The sequence below is a fragment of the Protopterus annectens genome, chromosome 11.part0, assembly GCF_019279795.1.
Source record: "Protopterus annectens isolate FY-2018-M chromosome 11.part0, PAN1.0, whole genome shotgun sequence".
Classification (NCBI taxonomy): domain Eukaryota; kingdom Metazoa; phylum Chordata; order Ceratodontiformes; family Protopteridae; genus Protopterus; species Protopterus annectens.
This window is the reverse complement of record NC_056745.1, coordinates 245,963,886-245,987,777: the sequence shown is the minus strand read 5'-3', so window position 1 is coordinate 245,987,777 and position 23,892 is coordinate 245,963,886. Positions and strand designations below refer to the sequence as shown.

At 36.6% G+C, this 23,892-nt stretch overlaps 1 protein-coding gene across 6 annotated transcripts in view; it reads left to right on the top strand.

Moving 5' to 3' along the window:
- IRAG2 (inositol 1,4,5-triphosphate receptor associated 2) overlaps positions 1-23,892 on the top strand; it is a 1,240,358-nt gene that overhangs the window by 289,919 nt on the left and 926,547 nt on the right. For all 6 annotated transcript variants that reach the window (XM_044087670.1, XM_044087672.1, XM_044087673.1 and 3 more), the window contains exons 9-11: positions 8,570-8,687; positions 9,564-9,614; positions 19,041-19,118. In XM_044087670.1, coding sequence (XP_043943605.1) covers positions 8,570-8,687; positions 9,564-9,614; positions 19,041-19,118 — 247 coding nt within the window. The remainder of the gene's footprint in view (positions 1-8,569; positions 8,688-9,563; positions 9,615-19,040; positions 19,119-23,892) is intronic.

The following is a 23,892-nucleotide window of genomic DNA, read 5'->3' as shown; positions in this document are numbered from 1 at the left end:
CTGACTCTTATTCTTCTGGTGATAGTCCATAGAGAGACTATGCTGGTGAAACTATTTCCATTGTTCCAAAGGAAAATTAATTGAGAGAGAGAGAGACAAAAAAACATAAGAGTTGATTAAAAGAAGCAGAATTATGTTGGAAATTGAGATCAACAGGAAGAAAACCAGCAACTCGGAAACTGATGAATAAATGTGGGATTACAATGCATTAATTCTATTTGTAAAGTATGATGGAAATGGACTTCTTTGGTTTTGTTAAACTTGTAGGGGACTACAAAGTATATGCTCTAATTCATGCTATTAATGTTTGGAAGAACATTTATGAAAGGGAAAGAGGAAGGAAGGAGATAGTTAAATGCAACTAAAACCAAATGTTCTTAGCAATATTTTTATAATACATGACATATACTACATGCTATAAGATGAAGCTTTTTCAGTTATTTTTGCGTATGCTAGAGATGAAGTAAACAGTTGCCCTTATTTTTACCTCCTTTCATTCTTGTTCAGTTTTAGGAATTGTAAGCACTGTAATATAAAAAGAGAAGAAAGCCTGGACAAAAACAGCATGACACAAGAAATTGGTATGCTTTTTATTTTGCATATGGGAATGACTGGATTTAAGGACCTTGTCTTGATTTTAATATGTTTTGAGGAAGCAAATAAAGAATACTAAATATAATGAAAATTTCCCTCTAGCACATACATTTTCACCGTGCAATATTTGTAGTGGAAGGCAACTGCGTATATGGTTCTCATTTCTATGGAGACAATCTGGTAGTAGGCAATAAAAAAAAAAAAAAAGAATATCTCTTTCAGTGGTTAGGAAATGTTTTCTGAAACCATTCAAGTTTTCTACATCTGGAAGATGAAGAAAGATGACAGACAGACAGACCACACTTGGTAGACGTACAGGCCATATTATACATCTTATCATGGATGACCTTCATTACAAGTTAATTCAAGCCTGTGAGTGTGGTGGTCAGTCTGGGACAATTGTTCCTATTAGGATGGCTAAACTTCTTTATTTGAAGATGTAAATAGTTTTGTGTGTTTGTATTAATTTAATAGTTTTGGGGGTGTTCTGTTGGTGTTTTTCTTTCTTTTTTGAGGGTTTTCATTAAAGCAAAAAGTTTAAGATGTGACAATTTCAAAGGGATATAAGAAGAAACAATGGTATAAAAGATCAACCCGCCAAACATTTGTATATGCATGTAACACAAACGCTGATAATTAGACATTTTAAAGAAAAGCTTTTATACATAGGTGGGAATAACTTCTTATAATAATGACACTTTCAGTATTATCTCTAAATGTGAATGGTCTCACAGATGTACACATTTGGGAAGAACTGTGCATACGAATTTAATAAAGGAAGATGGTTATTTAGCAATATATCTAGGAAAATAAAAATGGAAGTACTTGGATTATTTGTGAGCGGAGCTCCAATAGTGGTAGAAGGGGGTGAAGATAGTGGTACATTTGTAGTACTAAAGGGCTACTGGCAAAGGAGGCGGATTACGCTGGCATCTATTTGTATTCCATCTTAAACTGCTATGGTGAAGCTTAAGAAAATTCTGAAAAATAATTAGCTTTCAGCATTGAATATTACTTACAGGTCATGACTGGAATTTGATTTGCAACAATGAGGCTATATCTGATGGACCTAGAAGGGAAAATGTAACAAAAAGGGTATATTTTCGAAGAAATTTATGGAAATATTTTGTATGGAAGAGGTGAATAGTAGTAGAGAGAGAATGTACATATTCCTCAAGGTATAAAAACTGGGCTAGGCTAGACAGAAATTATCTTTTACAGGAAGATGTGCATTTAATTGAAAGTTTTGATACACATCGAATAACTATTTCAGATCATGTGCCAGTAATAACTAAAAAATGCATGGTAATGAAATAAATGAGAGACTTTGGTGCTTCCCCACCTATCTGTTAAAGTGAGGGGGAGTTTAAGGACTGAGTAGGGAAAATTATTCAGAAGTTTATTAGAGAAAACAGAAATGTCTTCTGAAAATATAGCTAGGGAGTGGGATAAAATTACAGTAGAGTTTAAAAATAAGGTGGAAATGAAAGATATGGTTAAGAAATAACAATGATTTAGAGGGACTGACAAATGTTAAAGTATTGCAGAATAGGAGGAATCTCTCAGTACAAGAAGGGGCAAAATTGCATTTTGCGAATGAGAAAATAAGCTACTACCTCAATAATATGCAAGAGTTTAGAAAGATTGCTGTCGAGCAACTGTTTTTTTTTGACAACTCCAGAGCACAAATCCTTTTAGCACAATGGCTCATGGAGCAAGTATTAAGGGAGTTTGTCAAGCGTGTAGGGAGCCTGTAACAAGGAAAATCAGCAGAGATTATGTAGATATTAGAAATATTTCAGAAATTGTATGAACATCTGTATAAACCAGAAAAATGTGGAAATCAAGCAAAAAGGATAAATGGAAATGTTTACTGAAGAATTCAATATACCAAGGTTAGAGGCAGATGAGGCTCAATTACTAGCAAGAAAGGAGGAGATGAGATAAAAATGGTGCTGTATAACCAATCTACATGAAAGTCCCCAGGAATGGATGGTATTCCTATAGAAGTTTGGAAACCAGGAGGGAAAAAGTGATAAAGATCTGGAAGGTTTAGTCTAGCAGTATTTTAAGAGGAGGAGAAACGCCAACATCCTGGAACAAAGTGGGCCGGGCCTATAATACCAAAGGATGGTAGTGACTCATTAGACCAGCTTTGCATAGGCCTATTTTGATTCTAAGCTATAAATATAAATAGTCTATCATGACTAAAAGGATGGCAGTGGCGATGCCAAAAAGTGATAGATATGGATCAGTGTGATTTTTGTGGAGGGAAAGCAAACATTTGGCAACATTAATAGAACAGTGATGATCCCGAGAAAAGCAGAGTGCAAGAAAATACCACTGTTGGTGGGTCTTGATGCAGAGAAAGAATTCAAGAGTAATCTGGGATTTTATCCATAGGGTAATAGAAATTCCCTGATAAAATTATATGGTTGATTAGGAGGAGGTGAAACTTAGAGGGGTTCCTCTCAGATAAATTCCGTTTGACCAGGCATGGGCGTCCTCTTTCCCTTTTATCTTATATTTAGAACCACTGGAAAAGAAAATAAGGGACTCAGAAATTCAAGAATATAATTGGTATGGTAGTCAAGAAAAGTTGGTTTTATTTGCATATAAATTTATACCTGATGATGATGTTGTCTTTCAGCTTTTCCCGGTTAGGGGTCACCACAGCGGAACTCCTGTCCGCTAATGATTGGCAGTAGATTTTTCACGAATGCCAAGGTGCCAACTCTTTCAACCTTCAACGAAGGCACTCCCATTTATGCATGTCTTTTGAACACCCACCCAGCCGCAGGGAGGACATGGACTCCACACAGAAGGCACTCCCCGCACTCCAGCAGAGAATCAAACGGGAGAACCTCTTGCTGTGAGGCAACAACGCTACCGCTGCACCACTGCTGAAGTATATAAAAACCAGAAAATGACATTTCAGTATTGATGAATATTCTGAGATAGTTTCAAATCTTTTTGGAATACAGAATTTAATGAAGATAAGGCAATAGTTGTAAACTATGTATCTGTACTTGAATTGATTCAACAATATCCATATATATGGGAACATGATAAAATCAAAATACTTGGGAGTATGGATAAAAAGGATTCTGTTATGGCAGTTAAAGATATGCAGGAAGAGACTAGACAAAAGATAATACAAAAGTAAGATACTGTATGCTCTGTTTTACAGATATGGATAGCAAAATACAAGCAATGAAAATGTTTTTAGTCCCTTGGTTTTATACACAGGTCAGGCATATTTTTATCAACCAGAGAAGTTGTGAACAGCAAGTAATAGAGTTGAAGGATTTTATCTGGGAAGAGCAGAGGGCAGGAGGCAAGTGGGATATTGACTCTTCCAATAGAACATGGTGTTTTACGATTACTTGACTTGAAGGGGTATTTCAGAGCTAAACAGTTAAGGTTGCTATACATAGCACAAGCAGAAAGCTATTATTCAAAGTGGAAAGAAATGATAAAATGGGAGGAGCTCAAGAAACAAGGAGACCCTGGTATTTTGGATGCAGACCTTTAAAAAGAATAACAATAGTTATACAGAATATTATATTTATAAAGTAGAAGAAATTATTCCAAGAACTAAACCAATACTGGAATGGAGAAAATGACATTCTGATAAAAATGACTGCAGTTTAGGGGTACTGAGAAAGGTAAGTGGGGGCTGGAATTTTCTGGAGAAAACTGACAAAAGAATAATGGTATTGGGAGCAAATAATTGTAGATAATGGTAATGGAATGGGAAGAGGATGATAATTAATTTGGACTGTAAGATTGCCTTCCCTATCAAGGACTGATAAGAGTATAGACAACAAGAAAGAACTAGGGGGATCCTAAGCGAAAGACCAGCACTGTAGGATTTTAGTAGAGTCTAGAACAGAGACTGCTGTTTAAAAAGGGATAATTAGTATGGCCAAACATGAACTGAGAATTGCTACACTTAATGTAGGCTGACTAACAGAACGCAGCTTGGAAGTGGAAGGCATGATGATATGGAGGAGGCTGGACATCCTATGTATCCAAGAGATGAGGTGGAAGGACAATGCAGCAAAGCCACTTGGCTTAGGATCCAGACTCTACTACTCAGGAGGGGGACAGGCTAGAAATGGTGTAGGAATTGTGGTGAGAGAGAGGCTTCCAAAGGCAGTAAGGGATATTATCAGAATTAATGACAGACTTATGGCAGTCAGACTCCAGTGTAATGATAGAGCAGTATTTATAATCTCAGCCTATTCCCCACAGCAGGGTTGTGATAGTGAGGAAAATAGTGCACTCAGACAACAGTTGCAGGACTTACTAAATAAACCAGGACAACATGAATTGGTATTGATAATGGGTGACTTGAATGCACATATCAGGACAGACAGACTAGGATATGAAGACTGCCTGGGTCCACATGGGTGGGGCAACAAAAATACAGAAGAAGCCATTCTAGACTTCTGTCTGACAAATGGCTTGATAGTAGCCAACACATGGTTTCAGAAAGCGAGACTGTCACAAAATCACATACAAGAATAGCCAACATGCAACTTGGGTAGACATCCTCCTAGTAAGGAAAAGGCACTGGGGTAGAATCCATGATTGCAAAGTCATCCCCAGTGAAACAGTCACCCCACAGCATAAACCACTAGTTGCCACAATCCGCTGTAAGCAGTGGTCAGAGAAGGCTCTAAGGTCAACAGAGATCAGGCTGAAGACCTGGAAGTTGACTGGAGAAAAAGTACAACAGTTCAAGGAATTACTAAGTGCTGTAGCACCCCAAGAAGAGGAGGAAATAGATGGAATTGAACAAGAATAGCAGCACCTAAAAACAGCATGTGTTATGACTACAGAAAAGATTTCCGGCCGAGCCAGGTATGGAAATAAGGTACATAGGGAAAGCTGGTGGTGGAATGTAGAAGTCCAGGAAGTCATCAAAAGAAAGCAGGAATACAGTAAGAAGTGGGAGATGGAAAAGACTAACCAAGATAGGAAGGACTACTGGTTGGCACAAAGAAAGTATATCAGGTTGTAAGGCAAAGACAGAAAGATAAAGAAAATAGTCAGACACCCTTCATAAGGGATGCCAGCAACAACCTGATCACCAGTCCAGGACATCCATAGGCAGATTGAAGGGGTATTTCCAGCAGCTTCTGAATGAAGAAAACCACACAGAAGCTGTACTGCCCCAGAAACAGCCTACAATGAGGGAAGAGGGGGAGCCCAGCATAGAGGAAGTAGGAACAGCACTAAGGAAGATGAAGTCAAGGAAAGCAGCAGGCTTTGACTGTAGAAAAAGCATACTCTTGCCAGTGTACAAGAACAAAGGGGACATCCACAACTGTGGGCAGTACAGAGGCATCAAACTCCTATCACATTGCATGAAAATTCTGGAGAGGGTGATTGATAAATGGATACGCAGAGTAGTAGAATGTAAGATGGGAGATGAGCAGTTCAGATTCAGATCAGGATGCAGCACAACTGACCCAATATTTACAGTGAGACAGATACTTGAGAAGAAGCTAGAGATGAGAGAGTCAAATTGGGCATTCCTAGAATTGGCAAAAGCATATGACAAGGTCCCAAGAAAGCTGATCTGGGCAGTACTGTGGTGGTTTGAAGTCCTAGAAACATTGGTAGAATTAGTGCAAGCTATGTACAAGGACCCAATTGTACACAAGGGTTTGCTGTTCATACTGGTGAATGACTACATTAACCAACAGGTCAGAGGGGGCAGATCAACAAAGTTGCTGTATGCAGACGATATGGCATTCTGACAGGTAAAAACAAGCTTGACCACCACAGTTGAGACGCACACAACTTTAAGGAACCAAAAAGTAAAAGGTAAGTGCTTTCACGGCTGGAGGCTGTTTCTTCAGACTATAACACTCAATGTAAACTGCAGCATTTTTAAAAGTACAAGTCACCCAATCAGAAAAAAAAAAATCAGGTCACATGGCTACTCAGGAGGTGGGAGGGCAAAACCGTTCATAAGACCATTCTAAAAAAAATTATAAAATCAGTGCCTGCTTGTAAAACTGGTTTGATAGAAACATTATTATTCAAACTTGGGGGTGAATCTGCATCAAGTAACATGGCTCTCTAACATGCTTTTTTTTTCTATAGTGTTCTCCATATTTCATACTACAATTTATAGGAAGTCTGATATTCACCCTATAATATATTGGTGCCTAACCATTCCTGGTGCCATGTGAACAGTTGTATGATGGTTATGCTAGTTCAGAACCGACAAATGATCCAGTCAGTAACTTTCATCTTTGGTGCCAAGAAACAAACTACAGAACAACCTATTTAGTTTGCTTATAATTGTCTATATAAAGTTGATGGTGGTGATTGTTTTAACTGAATGATTGAAGACCAAGGTTACAGACATGGCCTCGGCTCAGCTGCACAGGCTTCACTCTATGAAAGTCTCACCAGCAGCCAGAATCAAACCTTGCACTTTATGCATGCAAGGCAAAGACCATAACTATTATGCCAATTGGTCTTTCTTTTGTGACTGATATTCTTATTTTCTAGGCATAGTCCTAATTCTCCTGTTGAACACCGATATATTCCAGTCTACTAGCTTCTGCCCGAAATCTCTAGCTTTTCCCATAGGACCCTTCAAAACTATTTGTAGCTAGATGAGCCTTTTGTGATTCTTGTACCGAGACATTTCTGTAGCTCTGCCATTTCCTCAGTAGTTCCCATAATCACAATCATCTGTTTGTTGTGGATATACACTTTATAGACATGAGGTGCTAATCCATACAGGATATTGGACCATGCTTGTATCCAATTTTCCTATTCCAGAGTTTTGCAGTTTCATAATGTATTTCTGTATTTATTCGCAGCATCACTTGTAATATGACAAGTTGTCAGAAGCACTATGGTACCACCTGCTGTTTTACAGGCACCTAGATTTACACTTGTTTCAGCAACATAGCCTAAGTCGTGTTATGGGCATATTATTGCATCATATTTTATAGTGCTACAGGCTCTGTAATGCAGTCCCTGAGGCTGTGTAACTTAAAGGAAATTCATGTTTTTTTTTTTTTGGGGGGGGGTCCCTTTTCTCCAAGATGGCATTGCTTCTAAAGTAGTATATTTGTAGATCAAGGGTGTGTGGGGGGGGGGGTATGTGCTCCCACATTTGAAGTGCGGGGTATTGAGTCCCCCTGCCAAAAAACATTTGCTTTGTGTAGTATTTTTGTTTAACTTCTGTGCCTCAGTATTGTTTGATGTGAATAGCTTTGCGTCTGTTTCATTATATATCCTATGTTACCCAATCTATGTTAACCTTCTCACCTCAGCCATACTTCACAATAAAGATAAGAGGTTAGGTGCATTTTTCAATGTGCTTAGAAACTGAACTTGATTTATAAAACTGGACTTGAAGAACTGAAGTAACAGCTTGCCAGGGTGGTACCTGTTGTATGCTGTAGTTTGCCATGGCCTGTCCTAAAACTTGCAGCAACTATTTGTATTGAGTGTTTCCAAAACGCTAGAAATAAAAAAAAAAAAAAAAAAAAGTCTTACTGATGAGTGGCACTGAAAGTGAAATCTCATTATCATGACAGTGTTTTTTAACATTAATATTTTGCAAGTGTAACAGCATAAGATTTATTGGATCTTGAACTTGCTAGTATTGCAGAAACTTATTTGTTGGGGGCTATAATTAGCAATGCTATTCTGGCTTGCAATATTTTTTGCATTTTAAAAGTCTGCATGTGTGGAAGTGCATGCATGTACAAGTTGTACAAGATGTGTATTAATTACATGTAATACTTAATGTGGGATACAGATATTTATATTTTATGAAAAAAATAATTCTCCAGTAAGCACTTAGTCATTCCAAATGTATCCCATTTGATACAAAACTATGACATATACAAATGGCAGTCAAAGCAGAAAATCCCTGCTGATAAAACACCTGTTCCTGTAATGTTCTAATAATGACTTGTTCATTTATTCTTAGTGTGCAGCACTCTGCTATGAAAGCAAAGTCAATGAAGGAAGACCTGGAGGAAATGAAATCAACGCTGTCTGGCTTAGAAGAACAAAAAGCCAAACTTGAAGAAGAAAATAAACATCTGGTAAACTGCTGTGTGAAAATTGTGTGTGCCTGTATATATACACGTGTATGAGGTAGATGTACGTGGAGCGATTCACATACCTGCCATTTTGTGTGTGTTCCTTATCGCATACAATGTTCTGTTGTCACATGTTGCATAGAAGCATTTGTTCTGTGCAAGTCAATAGATGGATGTAATGCAAGCTGGTTAGTTAACTTCTATACACACCTGGATGTAGTCAGTTCATGCCTCAGGCTGATGTGTAAAGTTTGCAGCACGTAAACCCTTTCGAATAGACTAGAAAAAAATCCACATTGTAGTTCATTTTAATACTGTATGATCACACTAAAGTTTTATAAACAATATCTTGAAATATTTTAGCAGGCTTCCAACCAAAAGGATATGTCACAAACGATCCAGTGCTCTAGGTACTTCTAGCAGAGCTTAGATTCATGTTTTCCCCTATTTACAAACTTCATGTTATTACCAAAACATTGAGCTTCAGCTTTCCCAAGGTATGGTAGCAAGTGCATCTGCTTATCTTGGAGTGAATCATGTTTGATGCAGAGTTTTTTTTAACAGAAGGTGCATGTTGTATTCACGTCATTGTAATTATGTTAAACATGTTTGATGCAGAGTTTTTTTAACAGAAGGTGCATGTTGTATTCACGTCATTGTAATTATTTTAAACATGTTTGATGCAGAGTTTTTTTAACAGAAGGTGCATGTTGTATTCACGTCATTGTAATTATTTTAAACATGTTTGATGCAGAGTTTTTTTAACCGAAGGTGCATGTTGTATTCACGTCATTGTAATTATGTTAAACATGTTTGATGCAGAGTTTTTTTAACAGAAGGTGCATGTTGTATTCACGTCATTGTAATTATTTTAAACAGGGAAAGGAGAATCAAGCTTTAATTTCCAAAATCAGCTCCCTCCAACAAGAGGTAAAGTATATGCAAGTTTTCTTTATTTAGAAAATTGTATGGGTGCTTTTTTAAAGCATGCTACTGACATGGAATGCTGTAGGAAGAGTAAATACGTTTTTCCCTTTGGGCTGATTTCTTTATTAGTTGCTGCAAAGCTTTTGGTGTTACAGCAATGAAAGGATATGAGAAATCAAGAGTACATGCAAACTAAACTTAACATGGTTCTACAGGTGGCCAGAACATATTTTAGCTTATGTGATGCAGCTCCTATCCTAAACATGATCCTGTGCTAATCATGATGATGGCTAGTACATTACCTTATCAGATTTGCTTGCTGCCTTCCCATTTAACTTCTATGCAACAAAGTAACTACAAATGGAACAGTCTTGCCATAATGTATCAGTAGTAGTGCAATAAAGTCTGTTGGGCCTCTGTATACACTTTAAACTCTGAGTGATTCTGATATCCCTGCCATGAAGATATGTAAAGGAACCATTACTTTAATGGTCATTCATGCTTTTATTTGATTGCCTGCTTTATTCATCTAAGGATTATAAGGGGAACACTATTGTGTTTTATATTTGTAGAAAGGATGAACATGCAATACAGTAATACTGCCTTTTAAAATCAAGCTACCATATGTTATTATTACCTACAGCCTTTATTGCATCTTTAATTACTTCTTAAATAACTTTCACTGTTTATCATGGTGTTATTGCCATGTCTGGTTGCTTCATTCAAGGTTTGAATTTAAAATGTACTTATTCTTGTACATAAGGCATGTTGCAATTATAACGTAATCAGTCATCCTCTTCTTTTGGCTGTTCCCGTTAGGGGTCGCCACAGCGGATCATCTGTTTCCATTTCTTCCTGTCCTCTGCATCTTGCTCTGTCACACCAAATCACCTGCATATCCTCTCTCACCACATCCATAAACCTTATCTTAGGCCTTCCTTTTTTCCTGTTACCTGGTAGCTTCATCCATAGCATATTTTTCCCAATATACTCAGCATCCGTCATCAGCACATGTCCAAACCAATGTAATCTTGCCTCTCTGGCTTTGTCTCCAAACCTTCCAACCTGGGCTGACCCTCTAATATACTTATTCCTAATCCTGTCCACCCTATTCACACCCAGTGCAAATCTCAACATCTTTAACTCTGCCACATCCAGCTCTAACTCCTGCCTTTTTGTCAATGCCACTGTCTCCAACCCATATAACATAGCTGGTCTCAGTACCCTCTTGTAGACCTTCCCTTTTACTCTTACTGGTACTAGTCTGTCAGAAATCACTCCTGACACTCTTCACCACCCAATCTATCCTGCCTGTACCCTCTTCTTCACCTCTCTTCCACACTCACCATTACACTGAACTATTGATCCCAAGTATTTAAACTCATCCACCTTCACCACCTCTACTCCTTGCATCCTCACCATTCCTCTATCCTCCCTCTCATTCACACACATATATTCTGTCTTAGTCCTGCTGACCTTCATTCCTCTTCTCTCTAGAGCATATCTCCACCTCTCCAGGGTCTCCTCCACTTGTTCCCTACTCTCACTGGAGATCACAATGTCATATGCAAACATCATAGTCCACGGGGACTCCTGTCTGATCTCGTCTGTCAACCTGTCCATCACCATTACAAACAAGAAAGGGCTCAGAGCTGATCCTTGATGTAATCCCACCTCCACCTTAAACGCATCCGTCACTCCCACCGCAGACCTCATCGCTGTCACACTACCCTCGTACATATCCTGTACCACTCTTACATACTTCTCTGACACTCCCAACTTCCTCATGCAATACCACAACTCCTCTCCAGGCACCATAACATAATCAAAGTAGTTGCAAGAAATTTCTGCAACAATCACTAGTGCAGCCCTAGAAATGTATCTTTTCTTACTTTAATAACCAGTTCCAGTTGCCTTAATTGCAATGAATTTGTACTGTTTTATTTTATGCTGTGTTTGAAAACCTGCATCTGTGTAACATGCTCGAGTGGGATTCATGGTGAATTAAGAACATTCCCCTTTGTGTACAGGTTTGAGATAGCAACAGTCTCTCAGTAGTCATTTGCATACAGCTGGTTAGTTAGTGATAGTGTGAATAATGAAACTATGCATCTTGCATATGTAAAAAGGATTGCTTACTTTGCATGGTGGTAATGCTTTTTTCCTTCTTTTAACCAGTTAAACTGGTAAATAAAAAAAAAACAAGAGAGCGTAATATTTCAATAGCTGGCATTTCGGGGCTAAAGACAGTAGGATCAGAGCCCTGATGGAGAATTTTCAAAAGCCACGTATATCAACCTTTTTTAGTTGATCATTTCTGACTTCCGGATTGCTTGCTTTGTAGAAGCAGAGAATGAGGTGTTGGGTTACATTTGTAATGGAAAGTTTGTGAAGTGTAAACAAGACAATAATTCTTATTGGATGAGGATATAATCAGTTGTTGTCCAAGAGGACCATGTTCAAAATACTTTTTCCCAAACCAGCTGTCAAAGTAGGATTATTTGCATTTTTAATGTTTAAACGTTTTATTTTCTATGTTCTGAAATTATTTTCTTCCTTATGCTTTGATTTTCTAGTCAGTTTGACCAAAAAATATTTGTTGAGCTCTCCTATGATTCAATAAATATATGCAAGATGTGCTAAGTAAATCTCTTGTAAACACTTGTATACATCTAACAAGTCACACCTGTATTAACAATAGTGTTTAGAGTATAGTGTTTAATCCTTGTATATTAAGCTGTCTTACTAGTCTGATCTGTTTTGTGTAACAATTCGATACCCTTTCTTATCTTAAAATGTCCTTGGCATAATATAAACAAAAAACCCACTTCCCATTCCAGTGCTGCTGTTATTGTACTTTTATATGTAAGCAAGATTACAGCCTTGGATCTGGAGGAGGTGAAAAAATAGTTCAAACTACTCTGTTCACATATCTCAAAAACTGTAGGTCATAAATACTCCTAGCTTAGTCAGTAACATGTCATCCCTCCTCCCATAAAGACATTCGTACCAACACGTATCCCTCTCCGTTTTTTACATTTCGATACATTCAGTATTGCCCAGCTATACAATTCAACAAGCTATTTCTGCATATCAGCCTAGTTCTGGTAGAATTCAATATAGCAGCTGTTACAGCTTCACCAAATTTGTGTAGTCATTACCTATTACTAGAAGGTGATATAGACATGTGTACACAGAAGAGAAAAGGCCCCAGTACAGAGTCCTGTGGGGCTCTACTCGGCACATTTACTCAAGATTTTATACTCCCTGATCTCGCTCTGTACTTTTGAGACAGATTGTAATCCATCTAAGTGGGCATCCTTTAAAGCTCTACTTCTTAAGTGCACTTCTAATTGATTTGTGAGGAACGAACTGAATCAAAAGCATTGGCCACATCTAAGAATATCATATCCTCGGGGATGTCTGCAACCAATGCTTATAACCATATCAATATACAAGGAATTTTAGTTGGTAACACACAAGTGACCCTGAGTAAATCCATGTTGGAATATATCACAATATTGTTTGTTCATTTCTTGTTTGTCTGACAGTTGGCTTACAGGTTTAAGGAGCTGTTTATTGTGGTCCAGAGCTGCATGGTTTGATTCCCCTCAGCCTCCATTACCTAAGTTTGTGACTCTGAGCAAGTGACTTAACAAGACACCTCTCCTGGTTTTGAGTGTGAAGGTCTATGGAGATCACTGCTCTGCTCTGGAAAACAAATAGAAATAAATGTTGGCAAACTTATTAACACTTTCTCAAAGCATTTCCTTGTGATGCTTATAGGACTGATAAGCCTGTAGTTTTCATTGTCTTCAGTTCTGTCAACATGTGAGGGGAATCGCCATGCCATTCAGGCAGAGAACTTTGCCCTCTTCCTTAGCATAACATTCTCTAATGTTGCACAACTTTGGGAAACATTAACATTTGATCAAGTGGCAAGATTAAGCATACACTTGCCATGTGCTGTGCACATGTAAAAGGGAAGGGGGAATACACTTAGTATGCTTTTTAGCTGCCTACTTGAGGTCAGTGTTCAATAAGAAAGTTATGCATTTGACTGAAGTAAAGAAAAGCATATTCATGTTAAGTTTTCAACATGCTGCTTTCAAAAAAAAAAAATTAGAAGAAAGGGTAGATTGACTCCCCACTGTACTGCGATTTTGCACATGCAAATGCCAACAAAATACAAAATTAATTTTCATTATTTTGCTAGTATTTCAAGTGTTCCTACAAATGACAGATTGAAAACTTGACAAGAATATATATGAATATATATATATATATATATATATATATATATATATATATATATATATATATATATATATATATATATATTGGATCTGGGAGCACTTGCAATATGCAAAATATGTAGTTAAATCAAAAGGTGCTTCAACAAAGTATTAGTTTAAGGGTGTGCACACTTGTGCAACCAGCTTATTGTACATTTTTTATTTTTTTATATTTTTTCCCCTAAGGGATTTGTTTTGTTTTTCAATTGAATTGTACAGGTTATAGGTCACATTAAAGGTGGGAAAAAGTTTTGAAATGATTTATTATGGTCTCATTTTTTATATCACAAAAACCTGGCATTTTAACATGGTTGTGTACACTTTTTATATCCTGTGTGTGAGATATATACACACACACACTGTATAGATTTTGTGTGTATATGTATATATATATATATATATATATATATATATATATATATATATATGCGTATATAAAATCTGTATAATGTCATGTTATATTTTTTAATTATTCTTTTTCCTATTCAGTCTCATTAGAGTGTAGTCAGAGAAATCACTTTCTGTATCTGCCCCCCTATGCTGTTCTCCACCCCTTGTGCAGAAGGCCCTTGCATTCTACTGACTTGCACCACTTAATTCCTTGTACACCTGTATACATCCATGATAATCCCTTCAGTCTTCCACCAAGACTCTTCACTTAATTTCCTCTTTCATTTACTTATTTTCCTAATATGACATTCACATATCCTAGAAAGTCTTTTTTTTTTTCAGTCCTATCATAATGTTACAGTTGCCTGCCTCTCCCTCTTCACTCTAAAATAAAAAAAAAAGTGAAAAACCGTGGCGGCAAGTCCATTTCCCTTCTGCCTCTTCCTCAATGTTCAACTTTGTAACCAAAAGCAGTGCTATATCTTCTAAAACATACTAAACCTAAGTATACACTTAAAAGCACTATTTTAATATTTAGATACTAGACACAACTTTATACTTCGTATATAAAAAAAGCACTCAACTTACACAACCAAAGGCTCTTTAATGAAATAAAAATAAGGTAAGCGCTTTCACGACCACAAACTGCCGCTTCATCAGACAAATAACAATAGATAAGGACCATAATATATATAGACTATTAATTAACTAATTGGCTGATGTCATCAAATTTTAACATTTTCTGTTTCTTTAAGTATATCTTTCTTCCATGTTTAATTTGATGACATTTCCATGCATATGTGTATCTGTTTGGACATCTCCCTCTGGGATTATTCACTTGATTTCTTATGTTTTCTCACAAAATCCTGTTGATGCATATTGCCAATTACCAAAGCTGCTCTGTTCCTCTCTCTCTTGCTCTAATTCCTCTCCAGGGGCTGCATCTCTATCTTAGAGCTAAGGTTTATCTTTGTACCCATGTTATTCTCTCTGGTTTCCGAGTAGTTATTAGTTCATATCATAACCTGGGTACTCCTCAACACTGTGATACGCACTTTCAGTAAGAAATGTGTGTGCCCTATTTTCTACTACTTTTTTTATTGTATGCTTTATTAACATTTTAATACAAAATAAAAACATAAGTTCCTGTCTGGTCTAACAGTAGAAGCATGCAAGAATGTATCTTGCATTATCTTCCTCCAGGATCTTTTCGTTCCTTGGTCCCTCCCCACTCAGTAGACACTCGAGCTTCATTGTGTATTTCAGAATTTCCAAACCTTATTTTAGCATTGTTTTTATGTACCGTCTTAGCTATAAATCACAAAAGATTCATCAATCCCACTAAAGAAATCTTTTCCCTCATTGTTTAACTTTTCTGCCTTGGAATTCAACTTGGTGTCAGACCTTTGTATTAACCACTGTCCTGTTTTTTTTTTTTTTTTTTTTCACCTCTCCATCTCTGTCTTTGTGGGTAGGACTTCATAGCCATCATCTTTCCCGCATATATTATCATAGTCAGCTCTTGAAATAAGACTGGACTATTCTTCTGACGCATGATTGTCAGTACTGAGCTGTATTTTCTGCAGAGCTGCCCTTTTTATGCTGAGCTAAGACAATGCAGGAAAAATACAGTTCATTTTCCTGGGAGCACAGCAAATGGATTATTGCTATGTGCTTTGACATCTGGCCACCTACCACACAGGTTTTCAGGATATGCCAGCTCCCTTTTAAAGAGCATGACACTTTTTTTTTTCTATTGGTTCCAGCATAACAAATTAATCTATAAAGATTTATTTTATTTCAGCCTCATTATGTGACAATATTAATGTCAAAGGAGATATTGATAGTACAATTTCCATTTGTTTTATGTGGAATATGCCTTAATAGTGTGCTGAGGCTAGCTGGTCAGTAGGCATGACAGCTAGAAAAAATAGGTAAATGCATGAAGATATTTCGTAAATTAAACTTCAGGGTGTCATTTTGTTGCCATCATTACTTTAGGGCCAGTGTGCTAGTTCCTGTAACCCTCTCCCTATAAATGTATGTGTATCCCATTTTTAAATCTCATTTTATCAAGTTATTCTGAAGACTTTATTTCAGGCTCTACTTGTTCTTCCCCCATGACTTTTTGAATCATCAGCACCCCAGGCGGAAGCATAGATGGGTTAATCAGTGCCCTGACCAGTCCCACAAACTAGTGGCCAACCCCCAAAGTTCTTCCATTCATTCTACTGGCACACCAGCCAGGTGCATATGATGCTCCCTGCCCCTGACCACCCTTCCTCAAACTTTATTATTATTTAACTGTCATTTTTTTCTGATAAATTTCTTGCTACAATTTATAACCTGCATAGAGTGCTACAGTACTCAGATTTTACTTATTTATTATTTTTTTTTTTTTTTAATTGTAGCAAACTGCTTGCTAGAGTTTAGACCATGCACTGATCACTGCCACTTTAAGTATGACTACAAATGCAATACCAGATTGTAAAAGCTAGTATTGTAGTAAAGAGCAAGCAGAGGGTGATTGATGACTGATCTTTTCACCAAACGCTTTGTGCTCTGAGCAATTGCCCCTTTTGCCCTGCCCTAGCTATACTACTGATGCCAGGTTCTGTATGCTGCCCATGTACTTGTAAATAAAATGTATAAGTTAGCTTTCTTTCACCTTCCCCTTTGACTGGCTCATCAGGTTAGTTCTGAATGCATGCCCTTTTTGAGTTGTATGCCACTGTGCTTCAGCCCTTACTTCTACTTTAACATAACACACTGTAGAAAAAAAGTATTCAGTTAATTTATAAAACCTTTGGGTCTCCCTTCTGCTGTATTACTGTATCCATATTCTTTAGTGTTTCTGCGTAGCTTAAATTGCTTAACTTAACCTTTCCTCAGAATTTTTTTTTTTAATTTGCTACAGTATCTCTTTTCCCATAATGTTTCCTTTGGGGGTACCATGTTATCCCATAATTGAGACTTGGTTTTATTATTGAACTGAACAGAGATAAAGCAACTTGTTTTTTATTGTGAATTCCAAGAATATTATTTTTTAATGCACGCTACTTGTCCTTTTAGTCATTGCAGTTCAGTCATCTGTTTATACATTAAATGCATGCCACTTTGTATAAATCTTATACTTTTTTGGAAAACATGACCAAAAACTTATCTTTTCATACTGCTATGAATCTGCTTATTGATTGGTTACTGTGAATCCCTGTTTATATATGTTGGCTTATGTCTCTGTATTATCAAACTATTTAGTTTTAATTCAATTTTTTGATTTACTGACAATGTACAACACGGAGAGATGAGTATTCATTATACTTTTATTTTTGCACTGTTCAGAAAATTGAACAAAAGCTGGACCTTTTCATTATGTCCACTGCTAAGATAAACAGTCCATGTGTTAAAATGGACCCCCCCTTCCCCCCATGAAATTCCCTTTTTTCCACTTACAATTTGAGTGATACTATTTACATCTATTTTTTAACAGAAACGTAACCAAATGAAAGTGTTATCTATCAGTAGTATTAAAACACATTACTGGGAGACATACAGATATCCATAGAAACTACATAATTCAAACCTCAAACATAGTTTCTGTGATTTATATTCATGAACTAAGTGTAGTTGTGTATGTCGTAATCTACATTTTGTAAAGCAATGATAAAGTGTATCCTAGTACCCTTATATTCTTACATTATCTCAAGTTTTAATCAAGTGTTTTGTTAATATTTTGAACTTTGAAAGTTCTGTAGTCTTTAAGCTTTTATGATTTCTGTGCCCCTCTTTTCTATGTAGATGGTCACCCCAAAGTGTAGTCTAATTTTCAGGTATCACTACTGTTCATAAGCTTTTAGTGAGTTGTTTGTGTAGTACACTCCTAACACTTTTCTATTCGGTCATTATCTTTTATCGCATCATTAACAACCTTCTGAGTGGTTACAGACAGTGGCAGACAGTGTCTTCATTTGATATCTCTGTAAAATGTTGCCTCATAAATATGCATTTGCAAAGTGTTGCTAGCTATTTTGGTGCCTAGTGCTCTCCCTGATCTGGCACCCCCCAGCTTTGAGTTATTTGAGTTGAGTGGGGGGGGGAGCTGCTCTTTCCTTTTCAACTGTAGTAAATTGTTACATGTGTAGCAAGCAGCTGCTATGCTTTACCAAACATTGAGCATTAAGCAGTTAATTCTGTCTGAAAATGCATTGCTGTCATTAATTTCTAACTGCCAGTAATTTGCTGTTTTGCACCCATAGTGACTGCCCTGTTTGCTTCTCCCTAATTTCACCTTGCTTCCTTTGTGTACCCTTCCCTGTAGTACATTGTATTTCCTATATTTAACATTGTCAAAAAAAAAATCTTAGTGTAGGCCGAGAGGAGTATATTCATTTGACTGAAAGCTCAAAACACAAAGTGTTCAAACTCAAAATATTATAAACCATTAAACCCTCACACACCCTATTCAGTATATATAACAACTTTGGAAGTGCAGAACAGTGGGGAAGTGTCAGATTCCCATTTTCAGTTGTGGAAGATTTAACATTTTGAGCTTTTCAGTATTTGAGTTTTCAGTCAGATTAATATATTCCAGGGAGAGGACCCTACTCTGCTCTGAACTTACTGATGTCAATGATAAGTGAGCTACCCTTTTGACCTACTAATAATAGATTTATTAGAATTATCTGAGCCATGCCCTTCAAGTTAATGAAAGTAATATTTTTTTTTTATTTTTTTATTTTTACAGAATAGTAGAAATATGTTGGATATAGATGACCTGCAGAAGAAAGTCCTAGAACTTTCTAACAAGAACACAGAGCTCCAGGTAAGTAGTGTGTTTGGAACTATATTATGATTGGCATATTTGTGTACTAAATATTGAAGCCAAGAATCAAAATGTGGTACAGTCGGTCTTTTTCTGACAATATTGTATTTGTATATTATGAAGACAACCACAGCCATCCTCTCTCTGCTTTAATTATCCTTGAATTGTTTTTGACCATATTTTATTTTTCTTCACTTATAGTTTAGTAGAATTATGGATAGAGCAGTAGCCGAACACAGTAGTCATTGACCGTATTTGTACAACAGTGCAGTGCAGAATAGGAGGATTTTAAACTCTTACTTATAGGTATAAATTGTATTGGGAAATGTTCAATGTTTAGAGGTGCTGAATGCCTATGGTGAGAACTGATGAGCTGTCATTGTATCATCATAAAATTTTCTGTACTGAAAGACCGAGTAAATATTAAAACCCTGATGAAAGTGTTAATTTCCCTGTAGATTAGCAGTAGTCTGATTGTTGTGGCCTGTTTTGCTACAAGATATTGCAGGAGATTTACTAGTTAATAATGTTAGCATTTTGGTAGTATAATTGGCTTTCAAGAGTTTTGCAAACGCATGTAAATGGCAATTGATATTTGCATACCCTACAATACTGCTCATCAGGCATGCAAATGTTTGACATCTGATGCAGAAAAAGTATGAACAGTTTCCTTCTAATCCTTTTCTAGATATCAATTATTTTCTAGATGGTAACTGTTAAAGGATAGTCAAGATGTCTTGTATGTGAATGCAGTGTGTAACCAGTAATAAACTATTCAGTCACTAATGTTATAATGAAGTGCATATTCAACTCTAATTTCTTTAGGGATAGAAATACATAACATAACCTTACAACAGAAAGTAGCAATGATTTTCTCATTTCTGAAACCGAGATAAATTGTAGCAGCCATTGTATAATTCAGGTTTTGTTAGATTGGGAAGTATTATAAAAAAATGAATCACAACAGCAGTGTGCCACATAATCACGGTTACATCCAGATTAGGAGGAGTACTTCATACAAAAATACTGACAGTCTAGTGGCATAGTGGTGCCGTGGTCAATGCTGCTACTTCAGGCTTTGATTTTGCTTGCTGGTTGGGGTGTTTCTTGTAAGGAGTCTGCATGGCTGGGATCTTCTATGGGGAATCTGCATGCCATCCCTGTGTATGTGTTGGATTTTGTTACAGCACTTGTTTCCTCTGTCAGCCAAAGACATGGCAATATGTCACTTGGTAATTATGTAAACCACTTGGAGCCATATTGCAATGTGGTGGTATGCTTCCTTTGGACTGGTGTATGATCCAGGACTGTTTCTCTGCTGTATACTTATTGCTTGCTGGAATGAAATGAAACTCTCCAATGACTCTGAAAAAGGATAATGTAGATTTTCAGATATTGAATGAGCTTTTATTGTAATGAAAACACACTTGAGAGCAATATCAAAATGCCTAAAATTAACAGTAACTATAGATATACATCTGCTTGTACATTAAATGCATGCCATGTCTGTTTTCAACAGTCCTGCTCAGCTGTCAAAAAGAATAACATCTTCTGAAGATGAACCAAATGTGCCTTTCATTAAAGGGTCTAAGGTTACTTTCAAAATATTTGATAAAATATTCCTGAGTCACTCCACTGCAGAAATAGATAGAAAAAAGTGCAGCAATTCTAGTGTTTTCTGCAGTATTTTCAGCAAAAGAAAAACATCAGATCCAAATAATACCAGATTTCACCATCCTTTTGTTTTAGACACTTGTTGAAGATGCTTTAATACTTGCTCTCTCATATTTGTTGTCCTAACTTTCCTGACATTCCTTTCTGTGCAGCTTCTATCCTGTCTATCAGAGCATCTCTTCTCATTTAACCAGATATTTGAACCTCTCCTGCAGTATGTTCCTCCTCTACCATATTTATGCTGTTGATGAATTTGGAATTTTACTTTTCAAAGTGTCATCACTTCTCACATTTTTTAGTTTATCATCCTGCAACTATTTTGGACATATATTGTGTTTCTTTGCCTTCCTTTTGTGAGTTATTTTCCCCAAAACCTTTTTGTCCTTGACAAGGGTGTAGTGTCTGTAAAAATGGAACAATTTCATAATTGAATATCAGTAAGACATCCATAAGACTTTGTGGCCTTCAAGTCACTTTCTATCTCAATGGTGGTGTTGCTGCCCTTTCATTCTAATGGCATAGAGCTAGCCTTCCTTTAGCTTGGATACCTTTCCCTGGTTATGTCTTAGAAATGCATACATAATGCAAGGTGGGGTTCCATCCCAACTTCCATACTTTTCAATGTGCTTATGAGTGATTCTGTTCGTCAGCCATTGGCTAATCTTTTATTTTGTTGTTCTCCATCTTGTAGTATTCAACATGTTAACAAGTCTGTCATGATAAAAGTTAAACTACTTACTAAAATGTAACTAGGTGCTCTTTAACATTACCATCTCTACCACAACTCCAGTAATCCTATCAGTAAGCTAGAGAAAAACTACTACTTGTAGTCATCCTACTGTGAACTCCTGCTGCTTTGGATCCTATGCTCCAGTGTTGTTGTTTTTACATTATAGCTGGTAAGTAGTCCTACTAGAATATCCTTGTACATTTTCCAGAGGAATCCTAAAAAGTAAGACGGCAGATGGAGTAAACTAGTAGCATAATGCAATTTAAATGTGTGCACCACCAACCGCCAGCTACATCTAAAAAGGGTGTACAGGTGGTAAAATGTATAAAATGTAAAAAAATAACTAGTAAAAAGAGCAAATACTCAAACCAGAATTTAATATGTGTAAGCTATCGATTAATAACTCCATAATGAAGTTGTATTGAAACTATAAAAGAAAACATATGGAGGAGTGAGCACCATGCATTGTCCATGCCATTTCCATGATTGGAATTAGGAATGTCCTTTTATCTAAGCATCTAACATTGTAGATGTTGTTTTGGGCTTCTTTCAAACCATGTTTAATCATGAAGTTAAGGATTAGGATACTACATATATTTGTTAGATTTAGGAGCTGGATTTAGGGGAAGTAAATATCGCCCTTGTAGGATCTCAAAGATTTACATATAGAAATTATTCCAAAAAGCTGTCAGCATGCTAACATGGAAGTGAGCCTGTTGGAAGTTTAGAGGAGGGGTACATCCAAGTCTGATGAATATGTAAACGTAAAGTTTATCTAGAATAATATCCATGAGAGATCATAACTTAAATGTGGCATTGCTAAAACAGGAGTATTCTAGCTGTTATATTTTTGTGTTGAGAAGATTTATTAATATTTGCCACAAAATGTGCTGGAAGCACATCGAGAGTGGGCAGTTCTGGTTTTCAGCTCATTATAAAAGATTTATTTATTTTTTTGCTTTTCTATACATCAGACCTAATGTACTTTTACTGTTGGAAAGTTTGGCAGTGAGTTAAGTGGTAAAGTGGTTTGGTGCAAAAGCAATCCTCTTGTTTTCTGCTGTGTTTTATCATAGTTTATAAAAGTTTTGATGTTACACCTTCCTGACATGCCAGCTCATTATTTTTTCTATTTTATATATTCAGTGGCCCATATATAATTGGACCAAATCATCTTGTAAAATTGTCCTTTTCGACCCTTTTCAGCCATGACTGAAGCTAATCAAATAAATGGTATGCTGATGGAAAACAAAGCACAGCAGAAATGTACATATATAGTGTGGTAGGGTGCATAGCTATACGTCAGTGGTATACAAAGAATGGTTCTCAATATATACAGTAGCATACTTAACAGGTGAGGACTATAGAGTTCGTCCAACTTGGTTGCATAGGGTAAGGTGTGAAGTAATGGCAGTAAACCCAACACACCTGCTACTAGTTAACTTATCTAGTGCAAACCTTAAGTAATATGAATGAGCATATGATTTTGTTTGACTGAGCTTAGCTTTAATCATAGTTTTGGAAACAAGTACATTTAGACAGTTATCTGAGCAATGATAAGAAGACTTGTGACTGGTTTTACTATAGACAGACTGCTTCCTACTTGTGCAAGTCCTCTGTATAATCTGGTCTCATTTGGAGTTGTATTTGGTTCCCAGATCACAGCTTTATGCTATCTTTCTCACAGCGATGGTGGTGCTTGTATAGTTACCCATTCCAATTCAGAAGTGTACTACAAGAGAAAGCTAGAGCAAACAAAGTTACCCACTGTCAATATAAAAAGGGCAAGTTTTTATTCAGAGTTTACCATTTCCATAGTTTTACCTTGGGATATTAAATAAGAAAACTGTCTTACACATCTTTAAGAGTTGGGATATGCTGCATGATGACACGTATGCCATTTCTATACACGTTTCCTCTTACATTTGTTTTGACAAGAGTCTTTCACAATTTTACGAGGCCGAAACCATATGTGCATCGTACCTTCAAAGAATGCCCCTTTTCAACAACTGCCTTCTCTTTAGGTAATATGCATTCACTAAACCCCCTACTTAACAGTATGTGTGTAGGTCTAGAGACCTCATCAATATAGAAGAAAGCAGCAAAAATGCTGCACAATTTGTACCAAAGAGCAGAAAGAGAGAAGAAATGGAATCCCAGGAAAAATAGAAATGTCATCCAGAGAGAAGAAATGGAAATACAGGAGAAATAGAAAATGTCATCCAGAGAGAAGAAATGGAAATACAGGAAGATAGAATTTATAAGTAACTTGAGGAAAACCAGTCTAAATATACAACGTCTTTCAAAAAAGAACCTGTTCCACATGTTCTGAAATGATTACAGCTAATCATAACATTGGTGCAGCTAGAG